The 17380-nt window shown below is 60.8% G+C and overlaps 5 protein-coding genes across 5 annotated transcripts; all 5 read right to left on the bottom strand.

Moving 5' to 3' along the window:
• Positions 1 to 1349: 1349 nt before the first annotated feature.
• Positions 1350 to 3311, bottom strand: LMXM_31_0340 (conserved hypothetical protein; the record flags this gene model as incomplete). Its single annotated transcript, XM_003877825.1, has 1 exon — positions 1350 to 3311. The coding sequence occupies one exon, from the start codon at positions 3309 to 3311 to the stop codon at positions 1350 to 1352; it is 1962 nt and encodes a 653-aa protein (XP_003877874.1).
• Positions 3312 to 6022: 2711 nt separating this feature from the next.
• Positions 6023 to 7426, bottom strand: LMXM_31_0350 (conserved hypothetical protein; the record flags this gene model as incomplete). Its single annotated transcript, XM_003877826.1, has 1 exon — positions 6023 to 7426. The coding sequence occupies one exon, from the start codon at positions 7424 to 7426 to the stop codon at positions 6023 to 6025; it is 1404 nt and encodes a 467-aa protein (XP_003877875.1).
• A 1100-nt stretch (positions 7427 to 8526) lies between these two features.
• On the bottom strand, positions 8527 to 9627 carry LMXM_31_0360 (conserved hypothetical protein; the record flags this gene model as incomplete). The annotated part of the gene is made up of 1 exon (XM_003877827.1): positions 8527 to 9627. The coding sequence occupies one exon, from the start codon at positions 9625 to 9627 to the stop codon at positions 8527 to 8529; it is 1101 nt and encodes a 366-aa protein (XP_003877876.1).
• An 831-nt stretch (positions 9628 to 10458) lies between these two features.
• LMXM_31_0370 (conserved hypothetical protein) lies at positions 10459 to 13140 on the bottom strand (the record flags this gene model as incomplete). The annotated part of the gene is made up of 1 exon (XM_003877828.1): positions 10459 to 13140. One exon carries the CDS (start codon positions 13138 to 13140, stop codon positions 10459 to 10461), a length of 2682 nt encoding a protein of 893 aa, XP_003877877.1.
• A 2071-nt stretch (positions 13141 to 15211) lies between these two features.
• On the bottom strand, positions 15212 to 16762 carry LMXM_31_0380 (conserved hypothetical protein; the record flags this gene model as incomplete). The annotated part of the gene is made up of 1 exon (XM_003877829.1): positions 15212 to 16762. One exon carries the CDS (start codon positions 16760 to 16762, stop codon positions 15212 to 15214), a length of 1551 nt encoding a protein of 516 aa, XP_003877878.1.
• Positions 16763 to 17380: the final 618 nt, after the last annotated feature.

Genomic DNA, 17380 nt, shown 5'->3' on the forward strand with positions numbered 1-17380 from the left:
TCGTTATCTGGTTTGATCGACCTCTCTGCCCATCTACTGAGCGTGCCAACCCCTCGTTTATGGGTGAGCCTCTGTCCGCGTATGGGGATGTGCTGCAGCCTGCCTCACTCACGAACCCCCACACACCGGCCCGCCGCTGAAATGCGTGCGGGTGTGCAAAAGGGAAGAGTTCGAGGAGACGAGAGAAGGAGCAGACGGCTTGGCAGTAGCACTGCGCCCTCACATCAGTCGCGCCAGGTGAACGCGTAGGGTTACACATCATGCGAAGCCGCCAAAGGAAAAAAAACGGCAGGACGATGGAGTTTGCAGCGGCGCCAAATAAGAGAGCGACGCGCACACCCGGAAACGCGCGAGGCGGTTGCATGAAGAGGCCCTTCCACACGCGTGAGCGAGCGTCATTGCTGAGCAAAGAGGAAGGGAAACAAGTGCGACGCGACCAGAAGGGTGGGCACGCGCACACACCATGCTTGCAGAGCCGCAGCGCTCCACGACCTCCCCGTCATTCCCCAAGCGTACGCCCTGTCTGGTCAAAAGCGGGACGGTGATCGAGACAGCATTCACCGCTCTTTCAAGTTGGCGGTCTCACACGACACGGCCGATGCCCATGTGCCATAGATCGGCTGAGCAAAGGGCATTTGTTTTTCAATACAGACATTCTACTATAGAACATCAGTTATTTCCCCTCTACCCCCACCCGGCCTGCAACAAACATCATCGTGTGGGGCAAAGCAGCGCAAGGCACGCGCGTTGCAGCAATGCGCCGACCCAGTCATCACAGCACGGCCATCTGCCCTCAAGCACCACCCACCCGCCGCCCCGCCGGTCGCCGCACAGCCGCTCCCCCCCCGCACCACCAGACAGCCAGGGCCGGGTGGGTTACTCTCGAGACGCGGTGACACCTTGCCGAATCATGTGGATGGCACAAGCGTGCTCACGGTCGCCGGTCGCCCCGACGCAACGCACATCCAGGACCCGGCCGACGGCATCAGCAGCGATACGTCGCTCTGACCTCCAGCACGGCGCAGGCACCTGCGACCCTGTCACCACCAGAGGTGGTTCGGCACTTGGCAAGGGATAAGGGGGTCAGGCTGCTTGGCTTCGCCGCAGAGAGGGAGAAGGCGGGGGTGCTGGGCCCTGTGACGCCACGCACGGAGGTGTCCTCCCGTCCTCCGGGTGTAGAGCGTAGGCACAACGACAAAGAGACGGCCTTACCTTCCATCCCCGTCTCCTCCTCCGCGCAACCAAAGTAGATCGACGGCAGTGAGCGGGGAGGGTAGCGGGGGGGAGGGGGGCAGGCGATGCACGGCCCGGGTGCGCAGGCGTCTTGGTGTCCCCCATCACATGATCCTTCAGTGGTTTAGCCGTGGATTCTGCGGCGTTGGCTTCCGCACGGTGCTAGTGTTAGTGCGCGTGGTGGATGAGAAGCGAGATTTGCTCCGGGCAGCGCCTCCGCATTGCCGGGGGGACGCATCTGCGATTGGGGTCGTCACCCCTGTGGAGGTTTTCGGCGCGACAGAGTGCGCCGGCTGTTCTGGTGCGTCGTCAGAGCAGGACGTGAAGGCGTGGGCCGATTCTGCTATGGGCGGTTGCTCGACGTTTCTCTCGCTCCGCCGCTGCGGTGGCGACGACGCCAGCCCACTCGCCGAAGACGACAGCTCACTGAACGTCGCTGTCATGCTGCCACTGGCGGACATCATTCCGTTGGCGTTCGGCGCTATCGGAGGCAGGTCCCTTCCGGGGTGTGTAGTTTTCCGCTTTCGATAGGGCGCTACACCGGTGCCATTCAGCCCACGGCTTGCCCACTCGGCGTTCGCGGGAGGAGTAGGGAAGAACTTGCGGAGCGGCTCGCCGCTGCTCCGCCCACTTGATAGCAGTGAGACACGTGCTGGGGGGGCTGCCGTTTCAGGCGGAGGAGGCGTGTGTGACAGACGCGTGAGCAGCGGCGACCGCTGCGGGTTAGGATGATGCGGCTCAGATGCGGGGCGAGGAGCGACAGATGCGCTCGCGTTGTCGGGGACTGGCGGGTTTGGCATGTGCAGCAGCGTCTCCTGTTGTCCTGTCGCACCCGGCACGGCAGCGCTGAATCGCACCTCCTCTGTGGACGTATCAGTCGCGCTCGCAGCGGCTGGGCGGTTGTACGTGGACCGAATGAGTGCACGCAGACCACGCACACCAGCCACGGCAACTGACGGCGCGCCCTCTTCACTTCCGCTGTCGATGTAGTACTCCTCGTAGATGTAGTCCATCATCCACACAAAGAAACTCTCGAATCCACTCATGGCCAGCAGCAGACGCCACGCGGGAAAAGACAGGACACTTTGTCGACCTCCGAGCATTGGGTGATCCCCGACCGCAGCCCTAGCGTCCTCAGTCATTGCGTAGGTAGCTGGAGTGTCGTAGAGGGCCTCCACAAACTCGGCCTCGTCGAATCCGGGGACATGGTGGGTCAGCACCGACAGCAGCGCAGCTGATACCCGCTCCCCGAACTCCTCGTACACGCGATGCTCCGCGTGTGTGTGCTCCACATCCGCATGTGCCTTGATATCCGCGTGGAGGTCCTCACCTCGGTCGTCGGCCGTCGCGACCTCCACCGCCTTTGACGAGGTGGCGGCGGGGCGATAGTGGGGCAGAAAGACTTTGTGGTGCTCGTAGAGGAAAACGGCCACGCTGCGCATGAAGCGCCTGTTGCGCACAAGTCGCTCCACACATTCCACGGACTGAAGAAAGCGCTGCAGCCGGCGAGTTGCCTGGTCAGCTAGCGCAGCTGGATCGCTCATTATCACGCCGCCTTCTGGGCCGTGCGCGGAGCCGTGACGGGTGTTGCGGCGCGTTACCTCACCTCGGAGAAGCTCTTCCCAGGTAAAGGGGGCATCGGAAACCGAGTGCGGGCGCACCCCAGTCCCGACACCACTCATCGCGGTGCTTTTGTGCTGCAGCGATGCCAACGCGGACGGATGTGCCGCTGACGCAGCGATGGAGAAGGCGGCGGCGCGGTGGTCTGCGGCAATGAACACCTCAGGGAAGATGGCGTCTGTGTCTCCGGATGCGTGCCCCGCGCTCTCCTCCGCCTCGTCGCCCTCGCCGCGCTGCAGACACCAGTCTTCGTAGAGATGCTCCAGCGCGTTGTCCTCCAGCGCCGCAAACGTTCGTGACGGAGGGGCGTACGTGTGTGTTGAGGTTGGCCCCGTGGCTGAGTCGGACGGCAGGAACTGCGGCCGCGCCCCCTCTGCAGATGCGCTAACCACGCCTATCTCAGTAGGCGGAAGGTCATCACATCGTTCGCGCTGCACATCTTGCGCGAGGAGAACCATGAGCTGCTGAAACTCAGGGTTAGTGGTCTGCCACTGAAGTGCTCTCTCTACTGCGGATGGAAGAGTCGCCGATGTAGTAGTGGCGTCGTTGCCAGCGCCACATATGTCGCTGGTTGTCGTCGATGCTTTGGGGTCGTGGTTTTCGCGGTGGTGCCCGTTCTGGGGCGGGGAGGACTTCCCCTCAGCGCTGGCGGAAGTACCCCACACCGTTGTGGCACGTGAGTTGGGAGCCGATACAGAAGTGGTCAGTGTCGCTTGCTTTATGGGGAGCATGAATGATGCCCTCCCTTGTAGGTACCTTTCCAGACGTGCGCTCGGTGGCGCAGCGAGCCCGCCCCCTTCTGGGCTAGTGGTGTTCGCAACTGATGCACTCGCTGGCCGCGAGCTTCCGAGTAGCGCCTGTGTTGCCGCACGAGCGCGTTGGACAACCTCCTCCTCATCGCTCATATCCCCGTCGCCTTCGCTGCTGCCGTGATCCGGCCGAGGACCGACAGCACGACGCTGCCAACCCAGAGTGTATGGGCTGGAACTGCGACTGCTCGATACCGAGGACGTGGACGACGACGAGTCAGATCTCGCCGCGTCGGCCCGTGTGTAGCGCCGCTCTCCCTCATAGTAATAGGACTGCTTCGGCAGATCTACTTGTACGGCTCCTAAGCTTACCGCGAAGTGGCCGCGATCGAAAGCCGCTGTTTTGCCCTTGTCTACCGCCTTTGCCTTGATGGGCATTTTGACGTGGTGGCTGGGGAGAGAGAAAGAGCGCGATGCGGTGGACGGCCAAACCCCCCGGCTGCATCGCGTCGGCTGCCTCGGCGAAACAACAGGGGCAAAGAGAGGAAAGAACAAGAGAGAGGGTGTCTCTGCAGATGTGTGCGAGCGTGACACGCAGATGGCACAGCAGTGAGCAAGGCTGTGGATGCCCGAGAGAGAGAGACGTGAAAAGGATCAAGGAAACAAAAGAGGGCGAAGCAGTCCGTTAGCCAATCGATCCGTGGTGCGTTGCCTCACCACGAACCTCAACACTCGCCTCCCTTGTGTTCGTATGCGTCCTATATGACGCGCACAACCTCTCTCTGAAACGATCACTCGATGAAAGTCCTCGCCACTGCAGGAGCAGCAGAATGGCTTGGGGGCCGAAAAAAAAGAGCAACGAAGAGGGGGATGGGAAGTAGATCAAGTGCACACGCACACACGTGCACGCGCAATGGCGCGCACCAGTGGGAAGCCTACACGAGAACCGAAAAGGGGCACAACAGAAGCGCTAGGGAGTACAGGCGCGTCCGAGGCATGAGGCGCAGGTGCACTCCTCTCCGCCCTTTTTCAAACACTCTCATGCAAGATGTTTGAGTGGGTGCTGCGGTGGCGGATCCTAGATAGATGCACGCCCTCGTTGGTGCCCCAAAAAAGAGACGCTGCTGGTCCAGCGCCCACCCGGTTCTCTATCGCTCTGCCGAGATAGTGAAGGCGCAAGGGACATGACAGCACATGTGCGGCCGCGCGCTGGAAGGGAAGGAAGGAAGAGGGGCACAACGCAAGTCCGACACACAAGCGGTCTGCAGTGCGCCGCATTCGTCCTTTTCTTCATTGGGATGGTTGAGAGATATGAGGGAAGTCGGGGGGCGCATGACATGTCTCCGATGGCGCCCCAAGAGACGGCGGGGGAGGGGTAGGGGAGAGACGACAGGAGAGCACAACGAGAAAACGACGAGTAGAGGCAGCGTACAAGAGTGAAATAAAAAAAGTAGAGGGTCGAACCAAAGAACAGGCAAGCGACGATTGCTTTCTGTGTGCGCATGTGTGTGTGTGTGTGTGTCTCCGACTCCATCATCACATCATATACACGGGAGAGGAACAGAGCCATGCCGCCAGAGAAACAACGTGGGAAGTTGAAGTGGCGTGGTCGTATCTGTACATTGAGCACGGGCACACAGAGACAGGAAGAAGAGGGAGGAAGAGCAAGGAAGGGCGGGGTGCAACCCGAACGAAAAAAAAAATGTGTTGTCACACACACGCACACGCAAGCACAGATAAAATTGCTTTTATGTACATATCACCGCTGTATTCACAGCATCGCGAGCGCTGAGTGCGAACGGGGAACCGAAATGCTGACATGGCGGGGAAGAGCATAGGGGCGTAGAAGGCAAGTCCGAATGGGCGGGTCAATGAAGCGAGAGAGTCATGCATCCTCATCGAGCGAGAACAAGAAAACAAACAAAGCGAGTGCGAGGGAGTCGCATCGATGTCTTTGCTCGGAAGGCTTATTTTGGCATGGGCGTCAGTGTCAGTTCCCCGTGGTCGGACGAGAGGCAGAGAGCGTGCGACACACGCCAGAGAGACAGGGGAGAAGGCCGCAACAAATCTCTCCAATTGGCCCACTGTCTGTCTGTCTCTGTGTGCGTGTGTGTGTGTATGTGTGTGTCCGCGAAGGGTGGTGAAGGGGGTGATGGATACCGGTGGGCAGGCAGCCTAGCAAACACCCGCTTTTATTCATCCACACTGCACCGGCAATCCGCCCACCGCCACCACCACCTTCTTATCCTTTCGGGTCTACATGTTCACGCACAGATGCGCCTCTCGAAGCCACGTCATCCGTTGTGTTTTTGTTTTTTGCCCATCGACGCTGATACGCCCCTCTCGGCGCAGCAGCTGGGGAAAAGCAGGTACGCTCAGAGTCTATCAGGAGTGACAGCGTCAGTGTGGCATGCGCCCTCCTACGCAGAGGGCGCCTTGGCCGAGCGGCTGGCGGTCTCCGCATACACGCGCTTGCTGTTCGCCTTCAGCTTCTGCTGGAACTCCATAAAGCGCCTCATGTCCAGCTCGCGGTCCTGGTTCGTCGTCATCCACATTGCAGCCGAGGAGTTGTACGTCGGCTGCTCAGGCACGGCAGTCGCGGCGGCCTTCGGCTCGTTTGCCCCGCACTGCGAGCTCTCGTTGGAGGAGGCCGTGTCGATCTTGACGGTGTGCTGGGCCTTGTCGGCCTTTGCCACGGCCTGCGGTCTTGCCTCCTTCGCGAAACCGGTATCGTAGACATTGTAGGTACTGCCAGGGAACTGCAGCTCCTCCTCCACCGACTCCCCGCTGCCGATATTGTTGTTGAAGCTGGCGCGAAAGCGGGTGGATTGGCCGCCCACGGCACTTTGGCTCCCTCCTTTCAGGGATGATACCGGCAGGAACACCATGCCGGTTCCGTACGGGTGGGCGTTGTAGCTGGTCAGGCGGCTCTTCTTGCCAGAGACCATGGCGGGATCCACCGTGGATGCGTTGAAAAGCCCGCTGGGCTCGCGCGGTTCGTCGGTACCGAACTTGACGCCCTCCTCGGGGTTAATAACCTTGCCGGTCAAGCCGAACGCCACGGAACCGTGCGGCGAGGCGCTGAGGTGACGCGCCTGCACGTTCACGTCCAGGCAGTGGCCGCAAACGTGCGGCTGGTTCTCACAGTTTTCAATCATCTCCCGTGTCTTCTTTTTCTGCGTGTGCATCAGCTGGCGTAACTTGTACACCTGTTCGCGGCTCAGCGGGTCTGAGGAAGCGGCGGGGTCCTCGTCCACAATGTCCCGGATGCCCTTGAGCATGGTGTGGAGATCGTGCTCAGCAGAGCAGCGGGAGGCCGGCGTGGCGGCACCGCTGCTGAGGCGCTGCTGCAACGTCTCTTTCGACGATGGCCGCGTCGATGCCGCTGAGTCGGAGTGCACTGCCGACACCGGCTCCTCCTCCTCCTCGGGCAGGCCAAGGGCACGCCGCTCCGCACGTAGGGCCGCCTCCTCGCGCAGCCGTTCCTTGTGCTCCAGCAACACGAGCTCCTGCAGGCGGTCACGGCGACGCACTGGCACCAGCTCCGCAGCCAGCGCCAGCTCCTTCGCCTCACGGCGCTTCGTGCTGCTCAGAAGCTGCTCATCCGGGATGAACTTACCAGCGTTCTTGGAGCTGTCCAAGAACGCCTTGGCACGAAGGCTTTGGTGGAGGCTCTTCATGTAGAGCTCATCCCTCGGCATCCCAGGGCGGTCCAACGCCTCCATGGTGGCCCACATCGAGGCACCAGCGTTGAAAGACTTCTCCCGCGGCTGCTGCGCGCAGTAGGAACACCGGCAGTACGCATGGCACTGGTCGCGGATCATCGTTTTCGGGGAGGGGGGAAGAAAGTGAAGTTGGGCGAGGGGCGAAACGGCTATGTATAGATGGAGGGGAGCGCAGTTATGTGGAAGAGGCCCTCTGAGGTGGATAAAAGATGGACAGGGAGCGCTCCGCGGCACATGGAACAGCAGAGATGCGCCGGTGGATATGTGTGGATGCGCATGCGGAGTGAGGGCGGCAGCCACACAGCATATACCAGGAGAGAGGGAAGAGGGCAGAGAGCGAACCTTGAAGAAATACACAGCGTCATGCGCATGCGCATCAGAAATGCGGAGACAGCTGTGTGTGGAAACTTGGCGTGAGACACGCACGTTTCACTGCACCGGCTGCACCACTGCCGCGTGGCATGTGGGTGAGAAACGATACAGGCACCGCATACACCAACATCCACCGTGGCTTCACCCCACATGCTGACCGTACACAGTACACAGAGTTCGGCGCACCATCGGTGCGCCGCACACATGTCGAAGCCCTTCACAAACATCGGCACGCGTGCGCGTCACTCGACGAGGCCTCCTCGCACACCTCACACCCCACCTCATCCTCCCATCTTCTAGTGACTCGCGTTATACGCACGAGACGGTGATCAAGACGCGACCCAGAAAGAAGAGCACCTCGAGCAATGTACATCCGGAACACAAGCGAAAACATACACGTCCCCCTCCCCTCACCTTCGCAAGTGCGGGGAGAGGGAAAACACGGGAGAGAAGCGTGAACAGAAAAAAAAATGTCAACTGCGGTACATGAACGAGTGTCACCATACAAACGACCGTACGCACACACGCACAACCGTGCGTGTGTGCCGCTCTACTTCGCCAGCTCCGCTGAGAGGGAGGGGGGCGAAAGAAGGCAAAAAAAATCATACCAAGACGAGAAGAGGGTGAAGGGCAGTGCGTGTGTCTTTCCGTGTGCATGTGCTTCACGTTGCGCCGATCTAAAAACGCGTTCACTGAGAGGGAGACGATACGCCCTGGGGCAGAGGACGGAGAAAAAAGCACGGGGGGAGCGGGAGGAGAAATAATACATACACGCATCACCACACAAAATGTGGGGCAGAGAGCAGGGAAGCAAGAGAAGCTCAACCTCAGTGGCACGCGGCGTAATTCGCTTTCTTCTCATCGGCGGCCAAAGCAGCTGCGGCGCCAGGCGATAGCCCTGAAGGACGCTTCGAGCTGTCAGCACCGGCAGCAGCGCTGCGCTCCACCACCAAAGCATCCGAGTCCTTCATGGAAGACTGAGACGCGGCCGCCATCGACGCCGTTGGCACCCACACAAGGCCGGCGCCGCGGGGGTGCGCGTAGCTCGTGCGGATCTGCGCCAGCGACGAGCCGAACGCATTCGGCTCTATCCTGCTGGCGGCCTTGCCGGTGGTAGCACCGTTCTCGCTCATCGGCGCTTCAGCCATACCATGCTGATGAAGCAGCTGCTGCAGTGCGCGGCGGTTACCGGTGTGGACGGGGTCTGCGGTCACCTTGCGCACGTCATCCAGCGTGTCCTGTAAGCGGTGAGAAGCATGGCACTGCGCCGGCGGCTCTGCAGGGCAATCGTGCGCCATCGCGTACGCCTCGTGGATCGTACAAGCACCCGGAACGAAGGTGCCCTCGCCGACAGCTGTTCTGCCGTGGCCTTCCGCACCAGAGGCCGAGTACCCCATCCTGTCAGCTATCGAGCCGCTCGTGTAGCCCTCCGGCACAGGCTTCGGACCACGAATAGTTGCGCTCGTGGCGTTTCGCTTGAGTCGCTCCGCCTCCATCGTCGCCTGCGTCCGGGCCTTGTACTCCAGCATGAGGAGGCGCTCCAGCGCATCCAGCTCCGCTGCTTCGCGGGCCTGTTGCTGCGCCGCCGTCTCCTTCATCAAGCCGTTCCCGCCGGCCGTCTGCGAGGCACCAGGCCCCGCCGCACGCGTGGAGTTGTTCCGAATCGTGTACAGGTTTCCTTCAGGCACGCCGTTGCGACCGCGGGAAGCGTTGAGGGCTGTCTGGTTGACCGGCACCGGGTATTCGGGGTCAAAAGACGAGACACCGCCCGGACCACTGCTGTGGCAGCAGCAGTTGCAGCCGTTGCGCTGCATCGTGCCGCTTCGCTGAAAAGCTGCCTGGCTCGCCGCCAGCTTCTTCGCGTTGACGGAGCGGCGGCTGCGGCAGAAGTCGCACCCGCAGTTCTGCTTTGGGTAGGTGCTCTGCATGGCGATGGCAGACAGGTTTGCGCCTGTGTAGTGTGTGTGTCGTTTCGGGCGTGGGTGGTGGGTGGTGAATCAGATATGAGTGGGGATGAGAAGGCGCAGCGTGGCTGAACGAGGAACAGAACTTAGGATGAGATGGTGAGAGCGGGCCTGACTCGGCTGCGAAGCGATGTGACGCACCGTTCGGGAGGCGATTTTTCAGCTTGAGAGGGAGAGAAAGCGAGGAGGAGGGAGGCAGAGAAGGTGTCGTGCGTCCACGCTAAAATGCAAGGGTCCTCACAGTGCATACGCACGCCATCAAGATCCACGGTCAAAATGGCAAACGACGCCAACAAGAGAGGAGGCAGGGAACCTCAGAAGGCACGCAGCCTCAACAAGGCTTCAAATATGTGCATGCATACATATTTGCACACGTCGGAGAGGTGATACGACCGGCGTCCACTTTCTGTTCTCTTCTCCACTCAAAGGACGGCCACTTGCAGCAATATCAGCACAAACATAAAAAGAGGGAAGTGGAAACAACAATACGGCTGCGGTATTGTGAACTGCGGCCCCGCACACATGCCCACCGCCAACCTCACCCCCCGCTCTTGGACTCATCTCACTCCGCCTTCAAGCACACGCGCACACGGGGCATGGCCCGCGCAAGACGTGAGAGGGGATGCGATCGGCACCTACACACCGCGATGGAACACAGAGACAGCGACAAAACATGAGTCAAATGCACTCATAAGAGAACACGCACACACACATACACAGCGCGCTTGGCTGCACGCGCCCTGATATACTCAGCCTCATCAGTCCGCAACGCCTGCCGCTGCAACGGGGCCGCCTTTAGTCCAGCTTTCTACTTGTGCGGTGGCGTATCGTGGCCGGGGCGGTTGGCACGTTTGCGTTGCCCGGTGTCGGGTCCACGTGTGTAGGTGCGCCCCCAGCATGCGACATCGCCCTCTCTCCCGCGCCAGCGGCGTCGTGGCCTCGCTCTGTGCTCTCCCTGCAAGGGCCCGTTCCATAGTCGAGCAAAGGGCGCACCAGGGTGCTGAGCGTGTGGATCACCGCTTTCGTCGGTATCACGACGCTGGCCGGGCCCGTCTCCTCGAACGCGCGCCACTGTGAGACAAAGAACTGTTTGAAGAAAACGGCGCAGATAACGACCACAAGCACTAGCAGAGCAGGCGACGTGAGCACGTAGAGCAGCTCGTTCCAGCCCAAAATGAAGAGGGCCGGAATGACCCAGGCAGGAAGTCTCTGTTTGCCCGCCTCGACAGCTCGAAGCTGCAGCTGTGTGGTGAAGTCACACTTCTGCTTGTATAGCTCGTAGGCGCGCACGGTGCCTTGCTGGCTGAGCAAGATGCAGTCCGTTGCGGCACCAACTTCCTCTCCGCCGCAGTCGACACACGTCACAGGGACATCGTAGGGGTACTTGGGGACGGTGTCGAGGGTGCTGTAGCTCAGGTAGAAGGCCGCCTCGGCGTCGTTGTCGCTGAACACGATTCGGTGTCGGTCGTGCCTCACGCGGCGAGCCGAGCGGCTCTGCGGCAGAGCCGCACCATCAGCATCAGCGCCGATGCCGTCGTCGTCGGCCGACGCCGCCACCAGCTTCAGCCGGAAGTAGAAGAGGCTCCCCAAGACTACCACGCCCGCCTGCATAGCTGCTGGCACGGCCTTCTGCAATCCCTTGGTGGTGGCGAAGAAGCGGGCGGTGCCGTCGCTGTTGTGGGTGAGGCTGCGCTCGAATCCGGTGTGCATCGTGTCGCACGCGCTGTCAGCCATGGAGACCATGCGCGACTTCACCTTTTGGAAGAGCGCGTCCGTGACGATGTTCAGCACGTTGAGCCGCGCCGTGGGATCCTGGGCGATGAGGGCAACATAGCGGCCGTAGACGTGGGCGCGCGGCGGCAATGCAGCGACCTCCGCCACCACCTCGTTGACATGGCTGCTGAGAGAGCGCCAGAAACCCCGAACAAGCTTCTGGCACGAAGGTGAGTCCATCCGCTGTGCCCCGACAAGGGGCGCTGCGCCTCCCTCCACGTCGTTCGCCTCCGCAGCCTCTGCGGCGCTGGGGCCCTCGCCGGCGCTGAATGGCAGTGTCTGAGCTGACTTGAGCAGCTGGCGAAGGCTCTCCTCGACGCTGTTCAGCACGCGCGACTCGACGTTCGACAGTACTTCGGTGGCGATCGCCTTGGAGAGTCGGTTCAACACCTGCATTGTGGCATCCACCAGCTCTGTCTCCAGCTCATTCGCGTACTGTCCGACAACGTCGCTTTTATACAGCTTTGTCTGCCGATAAAAAGAGGTCAGGCGGGTCTCCATCTCCTCCTCCAGGACCTCCGACAAGCGCAGCAGCATCTCGCCGCGAAGCAGCCTGTCCTCGTAGTGCTGAGCGAAGTGGCGGAACGTCTTGAGCTCCTGCACCTTCGCCTCCTTGCACCGATGCTGCGCCAGCATCTCACGCTGCGTCGGAATGTCCAAGTCCTTGCTCGTTCGGATCGCCTCCCAGCAGTTTGTCAAGTATGCCGGCAGCCCCTCGAGCGGCACGCCGCGAAACATGGCGTGGTGGGAAAAGAGGTAGTCGGGGCACTGGCTGTCGCCAAACCAGCGCCGCAGCGTCTCCACCGAGGTCATGAACTCCGTCCTCTGCAGCTTGTAGTGGGGCATCACGTAGTACTTCAAATGAAACAGAGCATCAATGCTGGCACCCGAAAACTGAGCTGGCCGAGTGATGCCCTCCCAAATCTTGTCGAAGGACTTGCGCATCGTGGCAAGGCTGGGTGCCGGGTCGCCGTCGGTGAAGTCACGCAGCACGATGAGTAAAGTCGGCATCTCCTCCGCTTTGTAGTTGTCGTGGCTGAAGAGCTGCAGGTTAACCTCGAAAATAGTGCGCAGTAGGCTCAGGTTAGCGGCGTTGAAGCGGCCAACGTCGACGGCCCACATGTTAATGATGAGTATGTCAGCGATGCTCAGCCCGAAGAGCGAGAGCTGGCGCTCAAACCACTGGTCTTCGCCCCGCTCCAGTCCATCCGTGCCTTCAAAGTCCAGCACCAACAGAGGAGACGCGGTGTGCGGCTCACCGCGCTCACCGTCGGCAGCGTCCTTGGTCTCCGCAGCAGCAGCAGCGCGGTTGAGGCGAGAGCTGCGGTCCGCGGCGCCGGAGGCGAGTCGATCGGCGCCAACAGCGGCGCTGCTGGCTTCGAACCCGGCCAGTGAGTTGCTGGCGCGTGCCATAAAAGCGCCCTTCGTCGTCTGGCCACGCCGCACCGTCTCGTCGAGCGTCTGAAAATCTGTGCCAAAGAGATGATTCAGCAGCGTGGACTTGCCGCTGCTCTGCCCGCCGAAGACGCCGACGACGTGGTAGTTCACGCCGATAGCCTCGAGAGCGCTGTCGTCATCGCCGTCGTCCGCTGTCGCCACACTGCCGCTCTGCGAGACGCTGGGTGCCACAATCGTGGTCAGGTACTCCTTCAGCCTTTTCTCGGACTGGAGATGGCCGTCACTGTCGACTAGATAAAGGCCCATCGCTCCTCTCTGTAGAGCTTGGAGGAGAAGGGGAATGAGAAAAAAGATGGGAGAGGCGAGGGCGGCTGCCTGAAGGAGGCAGCGAGTATTGATGGGAACGCCACAGTGAGAGCGAAGTGAGGCACGATAGGCGATGGTTGGAGGGCGAGAGAAAAAAGCGCCGCAAGGGAAGATAACGAGAATGTAGGGTGAGGCCGCAGCGAGGCGGCGTGCAGCTGCAGCTGCTGCTCTCTCCCGGTGGGTCTCCTCTTGTGCCGAGAAGAAAATGCAATGTTCACCACGTCAGAGCCAAAACGAGACGACGACGCACCGCTGTGGCTGAAGCGAGTGAGGGAAGGGGAAGAAGGCGGCGAGGGCACACTTTGGGGCGCACCACCACTTCAGTCGTGTTCCCGAACGCACAAAACGTTTCTCTGACGCTCGCCGGTGTGTGGCCGAGTGTTTGATAGACGGAAAGGGGTGCACTCGGGGAAAGGGGATATCGAAGTTGGAGCAGCAGCTGACGCAGTTTGTGACTGTGTGCGTCTCGGGGTGTCAGCGTGCTTTCGTTGTCGTTGCCTTCTTTGACCACAACCGCCGCCGCACCAGCAGCAGAGCGGTGCGAAGAAAGGAAAAGGACGAGATCAAAGGACGCGGGGATGGGCGAGAGGATGTAATAAATGGTCACATAGGCAATGCGCGCTGCGTGGCAGACAGGACGCTTCTCAGCAAGGATAGCAAGGGAGGATCAGGAGGCAGGCGGCGAGGGAAGGGGCGCGAAAACACTGCTCATTGAACATAAACTAGGCCACACAAGGCGCGAGTTCATGAGCGGCATGCCTTTCTTTCTTGGTATAGTGGGCCCGCCCTCCATGTACATCACTGACGGTCTGTGAGCTGACCTCCTCCTCCGCAGATTTAGCACACACACACACATACATACGAAGAGAAGGCACAGTTGATGGGACGCAGGGGGAGGGGGAGGAGGCACATCATGCACACCATGTACCGCATAGTATGCGACTCTCCAGCAACCCTTCGATAATGTTTACATGGAGGGTGGCATTGCACAGACAGAAATATATACGAGAAAAAAGGGCGTCACAGCGGGGTGAGCGAGCACGTCTATTGAGGAGGTATAACAAGACAAAGACAAAGCGAGAGCGAGAGCGAGGGAGGATACAAGTTCGAGCCATATGCGAGCTACGTAGGAGAGAGGGAGAACAGCGACGAGAGACGGCCGCACACGGCCGCAAGCGGAGGTGTCCAGCAAAACGCGAGAGAAAAAAAAGCGCCTGTGTGCATGTGTTGGGGTGCGCATGCCTTCTTCTGCGCCTTCTACAAGTCAGGTAGCGGGGTGCTGCACCTCATCGGCAAGAGAGATAGAGAGCGGAGCCAAGGAAGTGAGCAAGCCTCACACATACAGAGCAAACGGAGAAAAGAAATATGCACGACTACTTAGCGCGCTGTGGAACTGTGCGGTCCCCGTATACACGCACGTGGGCTCGGAAACAGGAGCGCAAGGCCATCCTCTCGTCTGAGGCGAGGAGCAGGAATACTGGCGAAAGAGGCCACACACCAAATGGCAACAGTACACCCCGCTGTTTCTCCCTCGCCCCACGGGATCCTCTATAGGTGTGGGTGGGCCTCCGTGGTAGCTCCCCCTCTCGCTTACTCTCCACATCACAACACGAAGAAACAGTACAGCTACAGATAATACAAAGTGCATACGTGTGTCATCACGCACTTCGTGCGCCGCCGTAGGCGGGACACCTGATGATAGCGCGTTAACCGGAAAACAAACGTCCCCATGCACGCGTGGGACTCTTACGCCGAGGGTTGGGTGCCAATGCCTTAGAGCGGTGGCGCCGCAGGAAGGCAGAGCTTTCACAATGTTCAACAAGGCATGCAGCAGAGCGAAGGCTGGGGAGGGGGGGGCTCGAGATGAGAACGGGAGTGCAACATGATAACAGAGAGTAGTAAAGTGTGTCTAACACACCCAAGCGAGCAAACAAGACGCGGAAAAAGAGGCCATCGACCCGAGATGCAACCGATGGAGCGACGAGCCGTCGCAGAATGACGATCCAGCACACTACTCGGTGCAAGCATCGTTGCCAGTGGTCCGCCACTTGGGGGTCTTCTCTGGGAGAGGTGCACTAGGGCTTCGCGACGAGGTTGGGACTCGCTGAACCGCACCAGACGCCTCCCACTCGGCCATGTAACGAGCACGGCGGTCGCAGTATACGTCATCTGTGATGAACACTTTTCGGCCAAACCGAGGAGCGGTCAAAGGCACGGCAGTGGCGCTGTGGCTGCGGAATCGCGAGGACCCACCACACCCGCTCTCAGGACGGCCCTTCCCTGCACGGCATGCGGCACCACAATCGGCACCAGCGGCTGAGACACCACTGCTCGCCTGCGGTGGGTTAGTAGGGTCTCCTGCAGCAGCGTCACGCTCGAGGCACTTCAGCGACTTTTCCGGCTTAGCGTGACCGCACGCAGCGTCTCCCCCAGTCGTCGCAGAGGTCTGATGAGATGTTGGCTTGACATCATGTGATGGCATCGGCGCTTCGCACTCAGGTGGAGAAGGGGGGAGCCTCACATGATTACGTGGAGACAGAGAGAGGCGACGCCCGTGACAAGCCAAAGACGGACACCAGATCCATCCCCGGTGCCACTGCCCGTGCGCGGAGTGATTGTGACAGTCGGTGCAGCAGGTCACCAACGGCGTAGGCCCGTGGCTGCACACCCTCTCATGGTGCTGCCGTGGCGGTGATGATTGACAGTCGGGGTGCGTTGGTGGCGACGGCGGCGGATGCTTTTCTACCAGTGGCAAGGTCGCTGAGTACTCGATCTTCGGTTGCGTCGACGGTGGCACAGCATGGTCACTGTCCTTTCTGTGACTTGGTAGCGACGGCGGTTGCTCCTTGCGCTGCGGTGGCGGCGTGGAGAGGCGAGCGCCCGCGGCAGGGTCGGCACTACGTGCCCTCGGGAGGGAGCAGACACGAGGGCCGCAACTCCTCCGCCGACCCTCCCGCGCGTCGCTTAAGGCAGCCTCCATGCGCAGTGTCTCGCGCGCACGCTGCATCTTGACGATCTCGTTGTGTCGTGCGTCGAGCTCGGCCTGCAACATGCGGCGCCGCACCATGTATTCGTCATCCACCGCTCTTTGGTAGAAAGAGTTGCGCTGGCGGCGCAGCATCTCCGCCGTGTTAGACTGGTAGGAGTTGCGCCCACCCCCATGGTGGCCGCGCGGCCCAAAAGCATGGGTTAGGGCGGACTTCCACCGTCGATCGGCGACGCGAGCCTCTTCGCAGCGCTGCTGAAGGGCGAGAAGGTCTGCCTCTTGCAGCTCCGCTTGCTCAGGAATGCACACCGGACAACGCCGAAACGAGTGCGGGCCGATGTGAACAGCGGCATCTATGTGACTAGCCCGACCACCGTGGGGGGTGCCACCGTGCCGCGCGCCTTGGCTGCTGCTCTGTCCAGGAGAGGGCTGGAACGGAGCCGTTGGATCGCTACCGTGGCAATGGGTGCAGGTACATCGCTCCTCGCAGCAGCACGGTGGTCTGCTCGGTTGTGGCACGGGTCGCCTCCGGTGAGAGGCGCGGCAGTGACACGCGCACGACTCCGCCGACGGCATCTCGAAACGAAGGGAAGCGGAGCGATGCTGAGTGATGTCTATGGTTTGTGTCTTCTGCCGACAAAGGTGCCGCGAATTGAGTCTGGGTTGTGTGCGTGGGGAGAGCCAAGAAAAGCGCGGAACGACGACGTACCTTCGACGAGCGAGAGCGCACAACAATACGGCAGGGGATGGTGTCGCCAGCGGAACATCCATTGCACGAACACCGATAGGTGCAAGAGAGCAGCAGAAGGTGAAAGCGCAAGACCATGTCCACCAGGAAGGAAAACAGGAAGAAAACAGCAAAGAAGCGTGAGCGTCCACAAGACGCAGGAGACGGTGTGCCCTCCACCTGAGCACCGGGCGCTGTCGCCTTCGATCCCTCTCAAGCGTGTCACCAGACCCGCGGGAAAAGGGAAGGAGGGAAGCCGCCGCTACTTCAGCGTGTGCCGACGCGTTCACTTTGCGCGCGTATGTCCGAGATGTAGCGAATACACCTAAATACACGCAGCCCCGCCTATCGCGCATACCGTCGCGTGGAAGATGCCAGCAGCGAAGGGCGATCCGTCATTCTTGCACACAGACGCTCGAGCGGGCGAGAAGTTGGCAATCTTCGACAGCACTCGGGGTGCGGGGCTT

Source organism: Leishmania mexicana, chromosome 31 (assembly GCF_000234665.1).
Source record: "Leishmania mexicana MHOM/GT/2001/U1103 complete genome, chromosome 31".
Lineage (NCBI taxonomy): Eukaryota > Euglenozoa > Kinetoplastea > Trypanosomatida > Trypanosomatidae > Leishmania > Leishmania mexicana.